The sequence below is a fragment of the Pelophylax lessonae genome (genome assembly GCF_965119305.1).
Source record: "Pelophylax lessonae genome assembly, chromosome: 7".
NCBI lineage: Eukaryota > Metazoa > Chordata > Amphibia > Anura > Ranidae > Pelophylax > Pelophylax lessonae.
Genome location: NC_138774.1, coordinates 278,846,501 through 278,868,699, shown reverse-complemented (window position 1 = coordinate 278,868,699; position 22,199 = coordinate 278,846,501). Strand labels below are relative to the sequence as shown.

At 41.5% G+C, this 22,199-nt stretch overlaps 1 protein-coding gene across 4 annotated transcripts in view; it reads right to left on the bottom strand.

Annotated features, from left to right (window-relative positions):
• Positions 1-304: 304 nt before the first annotated feature.
• Positions 305-22,199, bottom strand: part of ABL1 (ABL proto-oncogene 1, non-receptor tyrosine kinase) — a 370,450-nt gene continuing 348,555 nt past the window's right edge. For all 4 annotated transcript variants that reach the window (XM_082263046.1, XM_082263045.1, XM_082263047.1 and 1 more), the window contains 3 exons: positions 15,130-15,219; positions 10,638-10,796; positions 305-2,082 (listed from right to left, as the gene is read on the bottom strand). In XM_082263046.1, the coding sequence (XP_082119172.1) occupies positions 440-2,082; positions 10,638-10,796; positions 15,130-15,219 (1,892 nt within the window). In that variant the 3' untranslated portion in view covers positions 305-439. The remainder of the gene's footprint in view (positions 2,083-10,637; positions 10,797-15,129; positions 15,220-22,199) is intronic.

Below are 22,199 nucleotides of genomic sequence, written 5' to 3'. Positions count from 1 at the left end.
TATATCAAATGAGGCAGTGGCAATCAGGAAGTAGCAGTGTTAGACAATGGCATTGGTTCTGCTTTACAATACTGCCTGCATATAAGTCCCACACAGGTTCCAGTAATGTGAAAAATGAAGGGCTTTAACAAAAAAAGAAACCTGTAGACCTCTAAGGTCCGTGTCAGAAAGAACTGCAGTCTCTTGCGTAGAATGCAAAAAAAAAAAAAAGGGTGTGCTCATTTGAGGAAAGGTGTGCATCTGTATTGCCAAATGGCACAATGGGCCTCAACACCCCCAATCCAAAGTTCAGATGCATTGTACTTCTTTCAGGCATCAGTATTAAAGCATCCATGACAGCTAGGCTTGGCCCCAAGGGACGAGAAAGGGTTGAGGCTTAAGCAATTGTGCCCTGATGTCCTCCATTCTCAGCTTGCATTTAAAACCCTGAATACAAATGCTACCTCTGGACCACATCACTGATCTCTTTTACAGAGGCAAGCAGCTTGCTAAAGTCCTGAGGTGTGGCAGGTCCTCCTCCAGTGGAGGCAGCAGCGGGGCAGATTTGAAGATCTCGAAGACTGTTCTCCAGCTTGCTCATTGCTTCTCTGAAAGCAAACTTGTTCCTCATTTGTTGAATAGAGTCCACATAACTGGTACAGAAAGCATGCAGGTTTTTGGCAGCCTCAAGCACAGTACTGTGGCTAGCCATTTGTTCAGAGTTACGGTTGATGGCAGTTCGGAGACAATCTGTGCTCTCTAATAAAGTCTCCTTTGTGACTGTTCCACTCAGCAGTTTCTCTGGAGGTTGGCGGGTTTTCCGTAATGAAACTCTTGTGGAAAGGAGGGGAATAAAAGCAGTAGAAGATGAGGAAGACGATGCTGGTTGTGGTGTTTGATCTACTGCTCCTCCAATGCCTGCCTGAGATCCAGCTCGTTTCTCTGAGGGTTGGGGCTTGGTGTTGGATATTAATACTGTCTTCTTGGCACTGTCAGTTATAGCAGTGCTTATTTTTGGGTGATCCTCGCTCTGGTTTGTCAGTTTGTGCTTTGTTTCACTTGTGCTAGAATCATGGCTTGGGTTTTGCGAGGAAAGCTTGGTAGATTTACCTAAATTAGTAGAGCTAGTGGAAGACAATGAAGAGGCTGGGCTGGAAAGTGGTAAAGGTGGGCTAGGTTTGACCTTCAAAAGTTTCATTTTGTCCTTGCTGTTTGTTTCAGTTGGCTTTAGTCTCCGAAGACGAAGATCTGCTTCAGCTTTACCTAGACCTGGTGGCTGTCTTGCCAAGGAAACAAGTTCTGTGCCCGTTTTGAGGTTTCCTGTCTCCTCTTTTTGTAATGATGAAGATGAAGGGCCACCAGGTTTTCTACGTGGCAATTTTGGTGTCAGACTGAGTGGAGTCGATTCTGGACTTGGTTCTGGGTCTTTAAACACTTCATCCATAGTCTCCTCACCTTTTTTGGGCAAACGAGGAGGTGGTGTGACAGCACCTCTGGGACACAAAAAGTCAGGTTTGCCTTCATTGCCTCGTTTTCGAGGCAAAGCAGGTTTTTCAGTTTTTTGGCTGCTCCCAGAACTAGACACATCCAACATACACCTGGTTGATGACATTTCCCTAGGTAGAGTGACTGACCTCCACTCCATGTCTTTTGATCCAGGAGGCATACATGAAGCAGAAGAGGATCTTTGGAATCGTTTGCCTGTGTTGGTGTTGCCATCTTCTTCTCCTGGTGGTGGCTGTCGCCCTAAAAATATGCCAGACTTTTTCCACTGTGAGGACATTAAACTGCTGCTTCCTTGCACAGATCCATTAGTCATTGCTATCCCATTACTTGGGAATTTAAGCACATCAAGGTCGCCTCCAAAACTAGCATCTCTGTTTTCTCCCTCTAGGCCCCTTTGCTCCATTTCACGAAAGGAGCTACTACGCTTGGGTGGGGTGGGAGCTGTCTTTTTCTTCCGTTTAATCAGAGTGCTAAAGAGATTGGCTCTTTTCTGACTAGGAAACAAACGGTCATCATCTGTAGCTCCACCATCTGTAGCTCCACCTTTTTCCTTGCGGGGCAGAAGAGGAGAAACAGCTGGCTCAATGTCCAAAACATCTGAAAAAGAAAAATACAAATATTAGAGGACCTGAAGACTGAATTGCCCTGGGCAAATTACATTGTTACTGTAACGTGAGAAAAATGGATTAACACTAAGGGGTCTATTTATAAAGAATAGATCCATTGTTTTATCCTCTGCAGATTTTGTAAGTTTACCCACTTACAAAGAAATGAAGGGTCTACCATTTTTATCATAAGTGTATTCCAAATGCTAGAGACAGAATATCAACCTAAAACAAATGTTATAACTTGAGTTGCAGTTCAGTGAGTAAAATAATTATTTGATCCATAAGCAAAACATGAGTTAGTACTTGGTGGAGAAACCCTTGTTGGCAAACACAGAGGTAAGATGTTTCTTTTAGTTGGTTACCAGGTTTGCACACATCTCAGGAGGGATTTTGGTCCACTCTTCTTTACAGATCTTCTCTAAATCCTTAAGGTTTCTTGGCTGTGGCTTGGCAACTCGAAGTTTCAGCTCCCTCCATACATTTTCTATAGGATTAAGGTCTATAGACTGGCTGGACCACTCCATGACCTTAGCGTGCTTCTTCTTGAGCCACTCCTTTGTTGGCTTGGCGGTATGTCTTGGGTCATTGTCATGCTGGAAGACCCATCCACGACACATCCTTTAGTTTTCTGGTTGACGGAAGAAGGTACTCATCCAAGATTTTACAATACATGGCCCTGTCCATTTGCCCCTCAATGCAGCAAAGTTGGCCTGTACCTTTAGCAGAGAAACAGCCCTAAAGCATAGTGTCTCTACCTCCATGCATGAATATAGGGATGGTGTTCTTAGGGTCATCGTCGGCATTTTTCTTTCTCCAAGTATGGCAAGTCGAGGTAATGCCAAAGAGCTAAATTTTGGTCTCATCTGACCACAGCACTTTCTCCCACTCCTTCTATGAATCATTTAAATTTTCATTGGCACGCTTCAGATGGGCCTGTACATGTGCTTGAGGAGGGGGACCTTGTAGGTGCTGCAGGATTTCAATTCATGGAAAGGTATGGCCTTACCAATGGTTTATTTGGTGACTGTGGTTCCAACTGCCTTGAGAACATTCACAAGCTCCTCCCGTGTAGTTCTGGGCTGATCCCTCACTTTTCTCATGATAACCGGTAACCCATGAGACTAAATCTTGCATGGAGCTCCAGCCTGAGGGCGAATAATAGTTATTCTGTATTTTTTCTATTAGCGAATAATTGCTCCAAAAGTCGTCTCCTTCTCACCAAGCTTCTTGCTGATGATCTCAAAGCCCATTCCAGCCTTGTGCAGGGTCTACAATCTTGCCCCTGATGTCCTTTGACAGCTCTTTGGTCTTGCCCATGATCATGAGGCTGGAATGGAAGAAAGATTCTCTTGACAGGTGTCTTTTATACATGTAACGAGTTGTCGTTAGGAGCACCTTCGGAGCCCACATCGGTCCGATTTGGCATGTCAAATCGAATTGCCGGCAATGGCACTGTCCGAATCTGTGCAATGCAAACTTTGTGGTGCCACACCGTTTCCCAAAAGCAGTTTCTGCACTACTTTTGGCAACTTTAGGGGGCGATTTCAATAGTCAGACAGAAAATGATGGTTTAAAATCGTGCGAGTTCAGCTAAACCCGCATGATTTCAAACCTGCCTCAGTCTGAACCTTAGGCTTAAATTGATAGGACTAATTTGTGTACCACATGAGCAAATACTGTAGCCAGTCTGTGGGAGCCAGAATTATTGTTGGATGGTAGGGGATCAAACACTTATGTTACTCACTGAACTGCACCTCAATTTTTAACATTGGTATCATGAGTTTTTTTCTGGACTTTAAGGCCTCTTTCACACGGCCGTTCAGTTTTTTTTCTCCGCTCCGGTGCTTTTTTTTTTTTCACGGAGCGGATGACACTTGTATCATCCGCTCCGTATGTCCGCATATCATCCCATCCGTCTATGGGCATTGCGGATGTCAGCGGATGGCACCGCTGACATCCGATTTTGCATCCGTTCTGTTTTTTGAACGGAACAAAAATAGGGTTCTGTTTCATTCCAAAAAACGGAACAGAACTTAAAGGATGAAAATCAGATGTCAGCGGATGGTCATCCGCTGACATCCACAATGCCATTGACATTCATTATGTCCGTATATCATCCGCAAAAAAAATAGGATGATTTGCGGACATGCGGAATTCCCGTGTGAAAGGGCCCTTAGGTTGATATTCTGTCTATCATTTAAAATGCACCTATGATAAAAAAATTAAAGACCCTTCATTTCTTTGTAAGTGGGAAAACAAACAAAATCTGCAGGGGATCAAATGATTATGTCCCCCAATTTTTGCTGTATTCTAGAGCATTCCGCTGTCATTTTCAAGGAGATTGACACTATGTACTAATCATTTTCAAGGAGGATTTTCCTATTAGCAAGCAACATGATAAAAGCATTCCAATTACAAGATTTGCCCATCACCTATAAATTCAAACATGATTTGGCCATCAGCCTACAACATAATTGATTTCAACTATAAAAAGGATCTGCCCTTACCAAATCAATTAAAAAAAAAAGATTCCCCAATTTGTATTCAACATCATAGAGATTACAACCCTTAAAACAAATTTTGCCTATGTTTTAAAATGTAGCAGGATTTGCCCACAGCTGCTACATCACACATGAAGCAAATCCTCTATAAAGGGAAGCTGGATCCTGAAAAAAAAAGGAATAAAAACATCCAGCAGACATTCGCTGTGTGGATTTTACAGTAATTCCTTTCTAAACAGAATCCTAAGATTTGCTACACATTGAAAAAAAAAAAAAAAAAAAAAAAGTCAAACCATGTTTTTTTTCCAAAAAAAAAAAAGTAATTATACAGAAATATTGCTCAGCAACATAAAAAGTAGCAATATCCTAAACTTCAATGCAGGTATAAAATGTCAACTGACTCATGCGACATTTCATACGTTTGTTAAGGACGACAGTCATAGGAGCCCTCCACTTTCTATGAAGAATGAAGAGGACACCATTCTTTCAAGACATGTATAAGGGATAGGTACTTTAACTGGCTTTCCTATGAACAGGGAAAGTTTACACGTGTTTCCGTGTGATATTTTAAGTGATTCATCATACTTGAACACTTGCTGGAGAAGTTGGATAGAATAGGAGTCTTGAATAAGCAGTAACAAGCTTAACAAAACCTGGTCAGAAATATTGTCAATTATATAAAAAAAAGTTTTACTGACTTGAGTATACAAACCATTTCCAGAAATGATCAGAAAGGGGAAATCTGAGTTAACAGGTGAACTCTTTAACTGCTACAAGCATTTGGCCATTATATATATATATTATACCAAGACCAGCAGTAGTCAAAGTATAATACACACAAAAACAAAAAATGGCGCCTCCCAGTAAAGTGATGGGAAATCTAGATTCTTACATATAATAAAAATATATAAGATATGTAAATGCGGCTGCCATACATTTTTTGGGCTAATCCAAAAAACATGGAAAAAGAAAATTATTTGAGGAGCTGAAACTATAAGTGCTAGGTGCTAAATAGAAAAATAAATAATTGCATATAAATATTAAATAAAGTCCATTGATTCATAAAGTGCAAAAATTCTTCTAGTGCAAGAAAATTCCACCACAATAGTGACAAAGGTGCTAAATAAATCTTGTTGCTTATAAAGTGCTTGTGCCTGTGTTTTCCTTCACCCGTCAGTGGCAGCTGGTGCTCCATGGGTCGGGGGGGGGGGGCAGATGGACCACACCATAGCCCCCCACCCCAGCCCACACAGTCAAGTTCCTCCAACCCAAGCACACTCATCCATGGCTCAATGGATGTTGCGCTTTGGTGGAGGGTAGATTTTGGTGTGGGGTTGTTTTTCAGGGTTTGGGCTTTGGCCCCCTAGTTCCAGTGAAGGGAACTCTTAAGGCGTCAGCATACCAAGACATTTTGGACAATTTCATGCTCCCAACTTTGCGGGAACAGTTTGGGGATGGCCCCTTCCTGTTCCAACATGACTGCGCACCAGTGCCCAATAATGGTCCATAAAGACATAGATGAGCGAGTTTGGGGTGGAGGAACTTGACTTGCCTGCACAGAATCCTGGCCTCAACCCAATAGAACACCTTTCGACATTTTGGACAATTTCATACTCCCAACTTTATGGGAACAGTTTGGGGATGGCCCTTTCCTGTTCCAACAGGACTGCGCACCAGTGCACAAAGCAAGGTCCATAAAGACATGGATGAGCGAGTTTGGGGTGGAGGAACTTGACTTGCCTGCACAGAATCCTGACCTCAACCCAATAGAATACCTTTTGACATTTTGGACAATTTCATGCTCCCAACTTTGTGGGAACAGTTTGGGGATGGCCCCTTCCTGTTCCAACATGACTGCACACCAGTGCACAAAGCATGGTCCATAAAGACATGGATGAGCGAGTTTGGGGTGGAGGAACTTGACTGGCCTGCACAGAATCCCGACCTCAACCTGATAGAACACCTTTGGGATTACTTAGAGTGCAGACTACGAGCCAGGCCTTCTCTCCAAGATCAGTGCCTGACCTCACAAATGCGCTTCAGGAAGAATGGTCAAACATTCCCATAGACACACTTCTAAATCTTGTGGACAGCCTTCTCAGAAGAGTTGAAGCTGTTATAGCTGTAAAGGTCAACTCAATATTGAACCCTAAGGACTAAGACTGGGATGCCATTAGAGTTCACATGCATGTAAAGGCAGGCGTCCCAATACTTTTGGTAATAAAGTGTAAATTTGAAAGTGGATCTCCAGGCAGATATAAATACACCAATAAGTGTAAATGAATATGCATTATCATTATTAAGTGTATTTTTAAAAGCAACAAGTGTAAGAATATGAGTTTCACTCAACCCTCCTACCCTTGGTGATTGGATTTGGGAAATGGACAAACTAGATGCATCACGTTCTAATTCTAGTTTTAATAAATGATAAAGGTTGGGTATGATTTTAGTAGTCACAGATAATTTTTTTTAAAAAACGATTTACTCTGGAGAAATTTTGAATTCCTACATTCTTTATTTTTTTTTCATTTTTAGAAAATTAGATATTTATGTATTGAATGTACTGATGCGGATATTGTTTAGTGTGGTAAACTTGACCTTGGTCTGAATGTTTTTCTTTTTGTTATTAAATTTAAAAAAATAAAATCTGAATAAAAAAAAATAAAAAAATCTGAATAAAATTTTGAATTAGCCTTTTGCAATCACCTATAGAGCAGAACTCAGACTGGGAGGGAAGGGGTAGAACTAGGAACCAATTGGGTATGCTACAGTGCACATGTGCTAACAAGGAAAACACTGAAAGGATAGGAGGGTAGAATGAGCAAGAGCGATGATTTAATCTTCTACTTCACTGTCTAATCACCGGCTGGGGGCAGAGAGGGGACCTAGTTCACAGTAGAGAAAAAGCAGGTCACCAACCGAGCTCTGCTGTCTGGTAGGGCTGTAAATCTCAGGCATGGATAGACAGAAGGTAAAAGAACGCTCATATATATTTAATGTGTGCATTTAGCTGCAGGTAGTACAAGTTAGTCACATTTAATTGGACTTGCTCTGCAATGTTGAAGATGTTTTGCTGCTTACCCCAACAGCTTCTTGAGCTCTGCTTTGTGCAGAGTTCATGTTCAACATCTTTTTAGGCTCAAAATGAAAAATTAACAGCCAAACATCCTCAAGATTGGAGAACAAGTATAACTTCTACTAGCTAAATTATGACCTGGATGACTAACTTTTAAGACGGTTTGTCTCAAGTTCAGCAAGCAACATCTAAAAAAGAACAATGTATGCGGAGAGGTCCAAAAGTTTGATTCATTTTTGCAGTGGTTTTCCACTGTGGTCTCATTGAAATATTTTCTTAAGAAGCATTTAAAACTCTACATAACGAAAAAAAAAAATGCATTGTGAAGGCTCAAGTTGCTGTGATCCGTAGCGGAATATTACCTTTCAAAATACCTTTCAAAAAGAACAAAACCCAATGAGCATAAACTTCACAAGAAGATGTTTTATACAACTGAAGGTAGAGTATACTCTCACCCTCCAATCCTGAAAATGAGATTTATATACTTTAATGGGACATTTGGTGTCCAAGGTAGAGCCAAGGGATTAATGAGATCACCTAAAAGCTAAATTAACCACTTTAGTGCTCATCTGTAATACTCCTTCAGTACTAGGTCATATTTCAACACTGATAGCTTTACAACTACTCCATCATGCAATGTTATCCAAATGAATGCTATATCATTTGAGACAGATAATGTTTTATTTTGGTGGTATTTAAAAACTGCTAATTTTTGGTATTTTTCTAATAAAAAGAAAAAAAGACCAACGAAATTGAAAAAAAAAAAAAAAAAACCTGTTATAAAATAAAAATGTCAGGACAGTACAAAAACCCCTGAAATTACCCCTCTCTATGGAAAGCATGCACCAGAGATGAAACGATTACAAATAAGCTCAAACTCCTGGGATCCAGTGAATGAGATCACCAAAAAGCTAAATTACCCACTTCAGTACTCATCTGTAACACTCCTTCAGTACCAGGTCATATTTCAGCACTGTGATAGCTTTACAACTCTTCCATCATGCAATGCTATCCAAATGAATGTTATATAATTTTGGACAGACAAGGCTTTTATTTTTGGTGGTATTTAAAAACTGCTGATTTTTGGTATTTTTCTAATAAAAAGAAAAAAAAGACCAAAAAAATTTGAAAAAAAAAAACCCGTTATAAAATAAAAATGTCAGGACAGTACAAAAACCCCTGAAATGACCCCTCTTTATGGAAAGCAGGCACCAGAGATGAAAAGATTACAAATAAGCTCAAATTCCTAGGATCCAGTGAATGAGATCACCAAAAAGCTAAATTAACCACTTCAGTACTCATTTGTAATACCAGTACCAGGTCATATTTCAGCACTGTGATAGCTTTACAACTCTTCCATCATGCAATGCTATCCAAATGAATGTTATATAATTTGGGACAGACAAGGCTTTTATTTTTGGTGGTATTTAATAACTTCTGATTTTTGGTATTTTTCTTATAAAAAGGAAAAAAAAATGTTTCCCATGCTTTCTGTTATAAAATATATCAAATAAAAATGTCTATTTATGGAAAGCAGGCACCAAAGATAAAAGGATTACAAATAAGCTCCAACTCATGGGATCCAATGATTGATAATGAATAAATGACTAATGTCATGTCATACATTAGTTCATCTTTCCTTCCCTTTCTCCATTTTCAAGGGGAAGACTCTCTCCTCAGCATTTACATTTGTGATCAATGCAATTGGTCATTAGAGATGGGCTCGGGCCTGTTCAGGTTACCACATGCCCTAACCCACCAGGAAGCAGACACAGTACACCGCTATTTAAAGACAGTGAGACATTTCCCGATCTGTGGAGCTGTGGATCAGGAAATGTCTAAGTGCCTGTTATTAGCGGTGTGTAGTGTCAGGTTCCTGGCAGGTTCTGGATGGACCCTCTGCACACTGCTCACACTGGTTCCTGGCAAGTTCTGGATGGACCCTCTGGACACTGCTCACACTGGTTCCTGGCGGGATCGGGCACGTGGGAACTTAAACACGCCAGAGTCTATCTCTATTGGTTATCACAGCAATCACATGGTACAGAGCTCTTCGGATTAGCTTGGATAAAGTGCTGCGTAACCTGTTGGTGCTCTATAATAATAATAATAATAAGCTTTGAACACTATGTCTATGAACCAAGCCAATGGTGACCCACTTCACAAACATTAACAGAGAAATTGGCCTCCAAAGGATGATTTCTGCAGTGCCAATTATAAATGGAAATGCTGAAATAAGGGTCCATCACTTTGCCGTTTGAAAATGTATGGAGGCACATTATTGGTAAAAGAATTTAAGTATTCTTTAAAACCACTTTGACAAAACCTATGACTACCGGGACAACGTTCATGAACTTAGCTCTTATGGCTCGTTTACACTGAGCTTTCTGGTACGGTTCGGTACGGTACGCTATTTATGCCGTTTCCATTATGAATGGTACCCTAATTCCGAACCGTACCACTTTTTGGTACCCTTTCGTTGGGGTACCAAGCACATTAGTACCGTACCAACAGGGTGGAGCTACACTCTGCAGAACTTTGATTGGTTGACAGAGAATTGTCTATCACAGCTTTCCTGCTACACCACGCCTATTATGAAAGGGTACTATTGGCAGTGGAAACGCAATGTGTACCGTTCCGTACCGTACCGTACTGAACCGAACTGTACCGTACCACTCAGTGGAAAAGTGCATTATAGAAATGGACTCTAACCAAGCAAAATGCCATGCTTTGATCAAAATTAGAAGGTTACTATAGTATCATAGCGGTTTACGACAAATGGCCATACAAGCTTAAAATTTATTTGAACCTCTGGAATGCAGTGAACACGTTGGGAATTGTTAAAAGAAAACTAGATTTTAGGAGGTAAGCCAGAAAACCTTAGTGGTCTTCACATACAATGAACTTTTTCACCTCATATCTAAAGATCAAAGAGTTCAGCAGAATAGCTCTTCATAATGTAGTGACCTTGTTCCCCGGCTCCCCGGGCATGTGAGGTATCTATGTTATCATCCTTGCTCTCAGGCACTCTTCGGCTTGTCCTGGTCTTTGTTGGAAGCTCGGGTGGTGGTAGAAGGTTGCTGATGGTGACTTTAAGACCTTTCTTACCTAGCTCTTTCTCCACCTCTGCAGCAAAAAAAATAAGATTGAGATGTTAGAGCTCCCGTCTACATACTGGCAAAAAAAAAAGAGTTACCAATGTGATATTAAGTATTTCTATAACATTACTTTATTTTCTGGCCATTATCACAAGCTTTCAAGAAACAAGCTTAAAAGAGACATTCAAGATGAACTCCTAGCAGACAAAAAATACACACAATAATGCGGCTCTGTATGTGTTGATAAATCATGCAAATATATAATTTAAAATAAAAGCAGTGTAAGTATCTGAATTTGGCTTGACATCCGGGAAGGACAGTAAATCCTGCATGCAAAAACGTGCTCACAAGGAGAAAGAGAAGAGAGTGGAGAGATAACCTTATCAACCTTGCTGCTCCTGCCTTCACTATCCGTAGCCTGAAACCACTCTATTCCTTAAGGCCGTAAACACAATCAGAAAATGATACAAAAATGACAGCTTTAGAAGCGATTGTATGATAATCTGTTCGTTAGTACACAGCTTTCGTCCCGAAATCTTCCGAACTGACAAACACCAAAATCTTTCTCGTACAATACCAGATTATTCAATTTTCGTTTTAATCAGCAGTTTTCTTTCGAAAATATAATACAATACATTACTTCTGAATTTGAATTCTGTCATGTGAGAATTTTCGTACTTTAGTAACCTCTTCATTTTCAATATGGAGACCAGCATGCAAAAAAAAAAAATAAAAAAACGGATGCACATTCGTCCGATAATCTCATTGTGTGTAATAGGCTTAGGAGCTGAAATCTAGGAATAATCTATGTTTAAAATGTACACTAGGCAAGCTTGATTACCTATAATTCTGAATATCTTACAGCCAGTGGGCTGCAGGGGAGTTTCAAAAACAACATACTAGTCTGTACCCTATTCAGGACTCTTCTGTCGGTGCTGTACCAACATCCCCTCTGGTACAGTGAAAAACCCCCGCTCGCTCAACACAGACATGGGAGTAAGTCACACATGTGCAAGTCACAAGAAAGTCTCAAGTCTTAACCTTCAAGTCTCAAGCAAGTCCCAAGTTACTGTGGCAAAAAGCAAGCAAGTCAAGTCGAGTCCCTGCTAGAAGTCAAGCAAGTCAAGTCGCAAATCAAGTCAAAATACTGATCTACCCCAATTTTCACCTTTAAATCAGTTAAAAGTCAGTGTTTAAGAAAGGTTTTGTTTTATTTTCAACATTAACAAAACTGCTTAATGCTTTTTTCTTGGCGTATTAAAGAATCACTTTGAATGCCCAACAGCCCAAAATCCTTCGTCCAGTCATGTTTCAACACACAGTCACTAAAAACATGTTAAGTATTTCCATTGTTAAACAGCCAGTGTCCTAAAATTCAGAATACACTGAGGTGTTTTAAGTGACTGTGGTGTCAGAAACATAACAGGCACATTAATTTTGCTTTAACACATCTTGAGAAAATGCAAATATTTAATACAGTAATCCCCCGCTCCATCGCGGTTCAGTTTTTGCGGTCCCAGTAATTTGCGTTTTTTTTTTAATGTTATTTTACTATATAAATCATTAAAAATGAAATATTTTTGTGTTTTCCATAGCTCTTAGTATCTTTTATGTGTTTAAATGAGTTTCTATTGTTTTAAACGTGTGTTTAAAGACCTTAAAATGCTTCTACACGTACAGTGACAGTAAAATAAACATGCCTACAATGTATTTTAATAGGGTTTTTCTATTTCGCGGAATTTCACTTTTTGCGGCTGGGTCCGGAACGTAACCACCGCAATGGAGGGGGGTTTACTGTAACTTAAAAAAGTAAAGTCATTTCGAGTCATATGTCTCAAGTCAAAGTCAAGTCTCAAGTCATGAATACCAAGTCAAAGTCAAGTCGAGTCTTTTATTCATTTTGGTCAAGCAAGTCTCAAGTCCTCAAACTGGTGACTTAAGTCTGACTTAAGTCAAGTCATGTGACTCAAGTCCCCCACCTCTGCCTCCTCCATTTAGGAAATATGCAGCATTCCTTCAATGAATACAAGGCAATCTCCGGTGAGATGACGCAGAGAAAAGAGGCTGATAATATCACAACCTATCTTTGTCCAATCAGCGAAAGCTTGGTAATCACTGAAATTTCAACATATTCTCTGAATGGAAGAGGTGCTGAGTAAGAGACTGCATGCTCTCACTGTACCAGAGGAGAAGTCGCTCCTGCATGCTAGGAAAAGGAAGGCGCATACTGTATGTGGCACAGACAGACAAGATTTTGAGACTCCCCTGTAGCCCTCCGGATGTGACATTGATAATTACAGATAACCAAGCTGGTCCAATGTCATTTTTAAAAATAGATTACTAGAGTTCTTCTTTAATTGTAACAGCAAAATTAGGGTCACTCCTCTTGCTGTGTGAGAACTGAATGAGCAGGATCACAAATCCTTTGGCAGGGAAAACAGATCCCTTGCATATGCATCTATTATGTACAGCAACTCATGTGTGTAGTTAGTGGTTTGTCTTGAGTTCAACTTTACAACTTTATAAGTGCACTTGTAAAATTAAAGTTGAGTTCCACTTGTGTAAAGTGGAGTGCACTTGTGAAATTAAAGTGGAGTTCCACCCAAAAGCAGAATTTTCCGCTCATCTGCTCCCCCCACCCACCCTGGTGCCACATTTGGCCCCCTTTAGGGTCAAAGGGGGAGAATGTGTACCTGTTTTTAAAAGATACCCTTCACCACTTCCGGGAGGCAACGCTGTGGCGCCATCCCTCGGAAGTTTGGCCCCCCTCCGCCTTCTCCCGCCGCCAAGCCAATTAGAATGTGCAACACGCTTCACGCGTTGGCAGCAAGAAGCCGGTTTCCCTTAGAATGAGTGGCGGTGGCAGCATTATTTAAGAAAGTCAAAATTCATAGGAGGTATGTCTTCCCATGCAGGGCGTTCTCACATCACTATAGATCAAACAAAACATTCAGCCCCCTGGCTCTCTTTTGGCAGATTTACTGATTCAAGTACCTGTTCCTGGTCCCTCCTGAACATTAGTACCTTTTTGGTGCTCCTGACCTTGAAACATGTCCCAGTGCTATGTCCCAATGCAAAGTCTTCCTTACAGCTTCCTAGCTGCTCTGTTCCCTCATGGACTCCCTCTCAGTCTCGGGCCTTGGCCTGTTCTGTCCTGGACACCATGGTGCACACCAGCACCTCTCATGGCTCCCTTCACACACTGAGCTACTCGATGGGTGCGGCTGAGCTCTAACTCTGGCTCTCATATGAAGCCAGCATACACCTGTACCATTAGTGTGCTTGCTTCGAAAATCTGCCATAAACCACCATTTGATCGACCGATATCGGATTTTCGTTGCCGATACCAATATTTTGGCCATTGAATATCGGTATCGGCCGATATTTTCGTACATTTAAAAATGTTTTTTTTTTTCGCACAGGTACTGTTGCGGAGCGATCTGGGGATCTAAAAGACCCCAAACCCCTCCTCTGCACTTAAAAACATTAAAAACAGCCAAGTTTGGCTGTTTTGAATGCTGACATTTTTTTTAATCTGGCGCCGAGTACCCGGAAGTGATGTCATGACATCACTTCTGGGTTTTTACATGTAGACCCAATCAGAGCCGAATGCAGCTTTGATCGGGTCTTCGGCGGTGTCCTGCCAAGGACAGTGGCCGTGAGGTCTGGTTGCCCGGTGTTGTGCCAAAACCAGGCACTCGGCTCTGATCGGAACTCCGCCTCAGTCTCTAGCCGTCTGCAATCCAGCTCCGCCTCACCAGCTGAACTGAATTCTGCCCCTCCAGCCTTCTGCACTCCAGCTCCTCCCCTGCTCCCTCCGTTCCATGCAATCTACAGTATGTTTATAAAAGACTTCACTACTTTATTTGAGTGCCTGGGGAAACTGGTCCGGGTCTCCCTGTGGGATGGGAGACCTGGACGAGCTGCGGAAGGCGGTGAGAGCGGTGGGGGGGGGGATGTCCCCTCCCGCTCCTTGTAATGAAAGCCGAGCAGCTTCTCAGCCGACAAGACAGCCAACGGTCGGCTATGGACGCCGGTACCAGGGTGATGCCTCTAGCTGTAGGCATCACCCCGGTGCAAGCACTTTGCAAAATATCGGCAATATCGTTAACCTCATGGGCCAATTCCGATATATCGGGGAAAGTGTATATCGGCCCCCGATATATCGGCTTTGCCGATAACCGGTCGATCCCTATTATATATATATATATATATACACACACACACACAGTATATAATAAAAGTACAAGATATCACATTCACATGTAAATGCATACAAAACGGCAAAATAAGGCATCAAAATGTGCTCTATCCAAAGCAATCTATAAAAGCATAAAAAAATCATTAACATTATCACTTACCATCTGAAATACTAGACTCCTGAAACATGGTTTCGAAGGCTTGATGAATTTCAGCAAAGGATGGTCTGTCCAGAGGGTTCCACTGCCAACCTGAGACAACAAATACCAAAAAATACAGGGTATCCTTAATATCACTGGATAGTGTTATTCTTTTCCCAACGTCATTCCAGATCTACTCTAGTAATTACAGAACATCTCAGGACCGTCTACAAAATCCCAAGTCCCTACCTAGATGCTATGCTGTATAGTTACTAAGTTCTGGTTCTGTAAACAATGCAAGTTTTTCAATTCTCTTCTAACTTGTAGGTGAGAATCTGTTTTGTTGAGTTGCAATGGATACTGCTCAAAGATTCTGTGTCCTCACATGGGAAAAGCATGCACTGTTGTGCTGTCCACACAACCTAAAAATCGTTGCATTTTTTTTTTTTGATTATTTTTTAATGCAAACAAAATGTCCAATTAATTTGGGAGTATTTTCTCCAATAGTAGCACAAAATAGCGATTTTTTTTTCAATACACCGCACATGCTTTCCGTACAGTGTAACAAAGCAGGCGCGCAAAAACCAAAATAAAGTGCAATTAAAGCTACAGTAAAAAAATGTAACCCACAGAAGCTAGCTGTCAATCCCATGCATCTGTCAAAACAGTACAAAAACTATTTAAAGCACACACATCTAAAGAGATCCTCCAATGTTTTATTTCACATATTTAATGCTGGGAAAACGGCATGTGACATAATGAAAGCAAATGGAAAATTTAACTGGATGGACGTTTGATAACAGCTCTTTAAAAAGGTAAGAAATAAAGATAAAATGTAACATCTGCTTCATTTCCATGGCTAAATTAGCATTTTCACTAAGGGCTGGTTTACTTGGCTATATAGTTTCAGGGAACATATGAGGCTTTCTTCTCACAATATTATCTTGCACAAATCAAATTCTGTATTTTTCTATGCAATCTGTAGACAAAAAAGATTGTGTTTTATTTTCTATTTTGACCAAAGTTAATTTTAATAAATATGTAAAAAGAAAAAAAAAAAAAGGATAACATTTTTTTTTTTTTTTTCTTTTCTGATTTTCTACAGCTCACCTTCTCGGACAGCATCACTGTTACATAAAAACCAGCTAAACAAAATGAAACAAGCTTGTTTTAACCTCCAAGCACTGGATGTACCAGATGCATCTAAATGGCTGAAGAGGGTAGGTTCAGCATTGCATTTACTTATTTCCAATAGTTAGCCTCAAATCCCCCCCCAAAAATAAAAACAAAATAAAAAAAGAATTACATATACATGCATACATATATATATATATACACACACACACACTATATCAAAAATAATGGGAGGCCTGCCTTTACACGCACATGAACTTTAATGGCATCCCAAAGGTGTTCTATTGAGTTGAGGTTCAGATTCTGTGCAAGCAAGTCAAGTACCCCCCCCCCCAAACTTACTCATCCATGTCTTTATGGACCATGCTTTGTGCAATGGTGCACAGTCATCTTGGAGCAGGAAGGGACCATCCCCAAACTGTTCCCAAAAAGTTGGGAGTATAAAATTGTCCGAAATGTCTTGGCATGCTGACGACATTAAGGTCCCTTTACTGGAACGAAGGGGTCAAGCCCAACCCCTGGAAAACACCCCCACCTCCTAATCCCCCCCTCCACCAAATGATTTGATTTGGACCAGTGCACAAAGCAAGGTCCATAAATGGATGAGTGAGTTTAGGGTAGAGGAACTTGACTGGCCTACACAGAGTCCTGACCTCAACCCGATAGAACACATTTGGGATGAATTAGAACGGAGACTGGGAGAGCCAGGCCTTCCTGTCCAACATCAGTGCCTGGCCTCAAAAATGCGATTCTCGAAGAATGGTCAAATATTCCCATAGACACACTCCTAAACCTTGTGGACAGCCTTCCCAGAAGAGTTGAAGCTGTTATAGCTTCAAAGGGTAGGTCAACTCAACGCCTACGGACTAAGACTGGGATGCCATTAGAGTTCATGTGCATGTAAAGGCAGGCTTCCCAATACTTTTGGTAATATAGTGTATATACACATACACACACTGTATGTATATTTATATGTATTATATATACATACATTGTATGTACAGCAATTCCCATGATCTACTATAGGAGTTATGGATAAGCTACAGAGACGATATTAATTTTTTAACAAGAAATTTAACCACTTGCTTGATGTTATCTAGGTTGGCTAGAGCAAACACAAGAATTTGGACTTCACATGGGCTTCAGCTTGTAGAAGTAAGTGTACAGTAAGCTGTTGCATGCCTCGAGCAGCTTAGTTAAAACCTTTCAAGCACCCTTCAGTCCTGGTTTAGGGAGGGTAAACACAGATCCTAATAGGAGTGTTGACTGCCACCTGCTAGCAGGCTTCAGTGCTACATGAAGCTTGTAGAAAGCCTGCTGAAAGCCTACTAGTTGCGTGCTTAAAGTGAGATCTTTACAAATTCCTCCGCTGGAAGTGGAGTTTTCTTTAAGGCTCGGTTCACATTGGGGTGACTTGTCAAGTCGTTCTCCATTCAGTGCAATAGAACCGTTCTAATTAGAAAAAGGTTTCTGCACTACTTGGGGGCGACTTTGGGGTTGCTTGCATTGGCTTCTATTAAAGAAGTTGTTTCCAAGCCGGCGCTGAAGTCGCACTGTACGGGGCGGCTAAAGAGTCAGGAGACTTTGAAGCCACCTCAGTGCGAACCGAGCCTAATGGTTTCAACAAAGCTGTTTGAAGCTTGCCAAAAGCTTACTGTCCATTTATGTGAAGCTTTTACATAAATAAAACCTGATCGTTGTAAGCACCCTGTCATTAATAAATGATTTGTCTCAACTCTGTAACTGCTACATCTGCAAAATACCTTTTTTATACACTGCTCAAAAAAATTAAAGGAACATTTTGAAAACACATCAGATCTCAATGGGGAAAAATATCATGCTGGATATCTATACTGATATAGACTGGGTGATGTGTTAGAAGCAAAAGGATCCCACATCATTTGATGGAATTGAAAATTATCACCCTACAGAGGGTTGAATTCAAAGGCCCCCCCCGAAAATCAAAGTGAAAAAATGATGCAGCAGGCTAGTCCATTTTGCTGAAATTTCATTGCAGCAATTCAAAATGGTCCTCAACTGTTTGGCCCCCACGTGCTTGTGTGCATGCCTGATAACGATGGTGCATGCTCCTAATGGTGTCCTGGGGTATTTCCTCCCAGATCTGGACCAGGGCATCACTGAGCTCCTAAACAGACTGAGGTTAATCTGGTGGCATCGGATGGACCGAAACACAATGTCCCAGAGGTGTTCAATTGGATTTAGGTCAGACGAGCGTGGGGGGCCATTCAATGGTATCAATTCCTTCATCCTCCAGGAACTGGCTGCATACTCTCACCACATGAGGCTGGGCATTGTCATGCACCAGGAGGAACCCAGGATCCACTGCACCAGCATAGAAACTGACAATGGGTCCAAGGATTTCACCTCAATATCTAATGGCAGTCAAGGTGCCATTGTCTAGCCTGTAGAGGTCTGTGCTTCCCTCCATGGATATTCCTCCCCAGACCATCACTGACCACCACCAAACCAGTCATGCTAAATGATGTTACAGGCAGCATAACTTTATCCATGGCTTCTCCAGACCCTTTCACATCTGTCATGTGCTCAGGTTGAACCTGCTCTTATCTGTGAAAAGCACAGGGAACCAGTGGCGGACCTGCCAATTCTGTTGTTTAATGGCAAATGCCAATCAAGCTCCATGCTTCCCGGGCAGTGAGCACAGGGCACATTAGAGGACTTTGGCCCTCAGACCACCCTCATGAAGTCTGTTTCTGATTGTTTGGTCAGAGACATTCACACCAGTGTCCTGCTGGAGGTCATTTTGTAGGGCTCTGGCAGTGCTCATCCTGTTCATTCTTGCACAAAGGAGCAGATACCGGTCCTGCTGATGGGTTAAGGATCTTCTATGGCCCTGTATAGCTCTCCTACACTAACTCCTTGTCTCCTGGAATCTCCTCCGTGCCTTTGAGACTGTGCTGGGAGACACAGCAAACCTTCTGCCAATGGTATGTATTGATGTGCAACTCTGGAGGAGCCAAAGCCAAACATAAAAGAAAGGAAAAAGACCGCTCCGCTGTAGGAACTTTCTGACAATCAGAAGGGTGCTGGTTAGATCCGCAATTCCGACAGCTGTACAATTTAAGAAGTAGGCAACCGCACACCGATTTGAAAGTAGAAGTAATCGGTTATGACTAAGTGAATATAATTTAGTGAAACGCGTCAACTGTATTGTCTCCTGTCTCTGGTTTGTCACTATGGATTTTATGGACTTTCAATAAATGGATTTTATCATTTTCTACTTTCAAATCTGTGTGCGGTTGCCTACTTTTTAAATTGTACAATTCTGGATGAGTTGGACTGCCTGTGCAACTTCTATAGGGTCCAGGTATGGCCTCATGCTACCAGTAGTGACACTGACCCTAGCCAAATGCAAAACTAGTGAAAAACAGTCAGAAAAGATGAGTAGGGAAAAAAATGTCAGTGACTCCCACCTGTGAAGCCATTCCTGTTTAAGGGTCCATTCACACTAGCGCGACTTGTCAGGCGACTTGGTCGCCTGACAAGTCGCGGTCGCTCGCTCGCCATTGAATAGTGCATGACCCGTTCTAATAGGAGCGACACAAGTCGCTCCGACTTAGAAAAAGGGTCATGTACTACTTTAGGGAGACCTGGAGGCGACTTGCATTGACTTCAATTATATGAAGTCCGTGCAAGTCGCGCCGAGGTCGCCCCACAAAGTCGTGTCGTGCCAGTGTGAATGGGCGCTTAAAGGTTATCTCATTGTTGCCTATCTAGTGCACCTGTTAAACACCAAAGCAGCTGAAACTGATTAATAACCCCCTCTGCTATTTAACTGACCAGATCAGTATCCCAGGAGTTTAATTGGCTTGATGCGACACTCCGATTAAAAAGTGTTCCCTTAATTTTGTTTGAGCAGTATATTTGAAAACCACAGACTGGCTGATCAACAGGTGAAATTAAGGAAAAGAAAGGCCAAAAAAGAAAACGAATACAGCCACCACATCTAAGAATAGGTAAGCTGCAATATAACAACTGCTTTTGGGCTTAATACTGCTTTAACCACTTAAGCCCCGGGAGATTTTACCCCCTTCCTGACCAGGGCCTTTTTTGCGATTCGGCACTGCGTGACTTTAACGGACAATTGCGCGGTCGTGCAACGCTGTACCTAAACAAATTTGATGTCCTTTTTTTTCCCACAAACAGAGCTTTCTTTTGGTGGTATTTGATCACCTGTGCGATTTTTTGATCATGCGCTATAAACAAAAAAAGAGCATCAATTTTGCAAAAATAACAATATTTTTCACATTTTTTTTATATGAAATTCCCCCCCAAAAAATGTAAAAATCAAAATTTTTTAACATTTTTGGCCAATTTGTTTTCTGCTACATATGTTTGGTTATTTTGATTGGTTTGCGCAAAAGTTATTGCGTTTACTAACTAAGGGAAAGATTTCTGTCATTTTTGGTGTGTTTTTTTTTTAACGCGTAATGGCAGCGATCTGCGATTTTTTTGCGGTACTGCGACATTGCAGCGGACAGTTCGGACCCTTGACTGACATTTTTGACACTTTTGGGGCTACCAGTGACATTACTGCAGTAATCAGTGCTATACATATGCACTGTTACTGCAAAATGACACTGGCAGGGAAGGGGTTAACTTTATTGGGGAAGGAGGGGTTAAGTGTGTCCCTAGGGGTGTGCTTCTTACTGTGATTGGACATGGCTACTGGTGTAGGAACAGTGATCAACGGTCCTACATAGTAGAACCATATGATCACCATTCCTACACAGGGGAGAATGACAGGTGGCTTGTTTACATCAGCCGCCTGCCTTTCTCCCTCCACGGTGGACGATCGCGAGTGACCGGCGGACATCGGGTCCGCCAGTCACGCGCACGGACTTCCCAGGGAACGAGCCGGGCGGGTGCGCGCTCGCCCGCTATTGGCTCACAAGCAAGTGACAGGCTAGTGACGTACCGGTACGTCACTTTGCCTGGCCGGGGCTGACCGCCGCAGTATATGTACTTGCGGCGGTCGGCAACCGGTTAATTGCTGCAAGATGATACAATGTACAGTACATGCTACTTTTTAAAAAAATGGCATAGGGAGCCATTTGTTTAGCAATCGAGAGTAACCACTAGTGATTTTAGTAACAGTGTTGAGCAATTACGCTTCTGTGTGGTTCTAGCCCAGTGGTCTCCAAACTGTGGCCATTTGCTTGCCTTTATCCAGCCCTTAAGAAGAATTTTTTTTTTTTTTTAAACAAGTTTTACTGTACCAGACAACAAAGGTTACATACATTATCAAAGCCAGTACATACGTTTATCCATGAGAATACAAAATACACTTCTAAGAGAAAGCAAAAATTCACATAATATACGTGCCAAGATCAACCAAATTTGCATCTCCAATGATCAATTTGGACCACCAACGCACCTCAGAGCCCGGTAAATGCTTTTCCTTCTTTTTTTCTTTCCCCTGAACGGGTTAATAGTAGCCTCAACATACTCAAACAAGTCAAAGTAGAATATTTGAACAAAGAAAAAACAAAAACAAAGAAAATGTTTTTTTCACAGAAAAATAGATCAACTATAACAAGTCCTGTACGGTGTGCAAAACTTATCCTACAACCATCCACCCAATCCATCCAGGATTATTCACCCTCCTTGTCCCTTCCCATAGCCATTCAATTATTCACTTCCCCCTCTAACATGTCAGAAGAGTCAATCCAATGGAACCAAACCTTACTAAAAAATTTTGGGGACATTCCTGGGCCTCATATATAGTTACATAGTTTGTGAGGTCGAAAAAAGACATCAGTCCATCCAGTTCAACCTATGATGTGTGTGTGTGTTTGCTGTGAACGGTACATTGTATACCCCTGTATGTTGTACATTGTATACCCCTGTATGCTGTACATTGTATACCCCTGTATGTTGCACATTGTATACCCCTGTATGTTGCACATTGTATACCC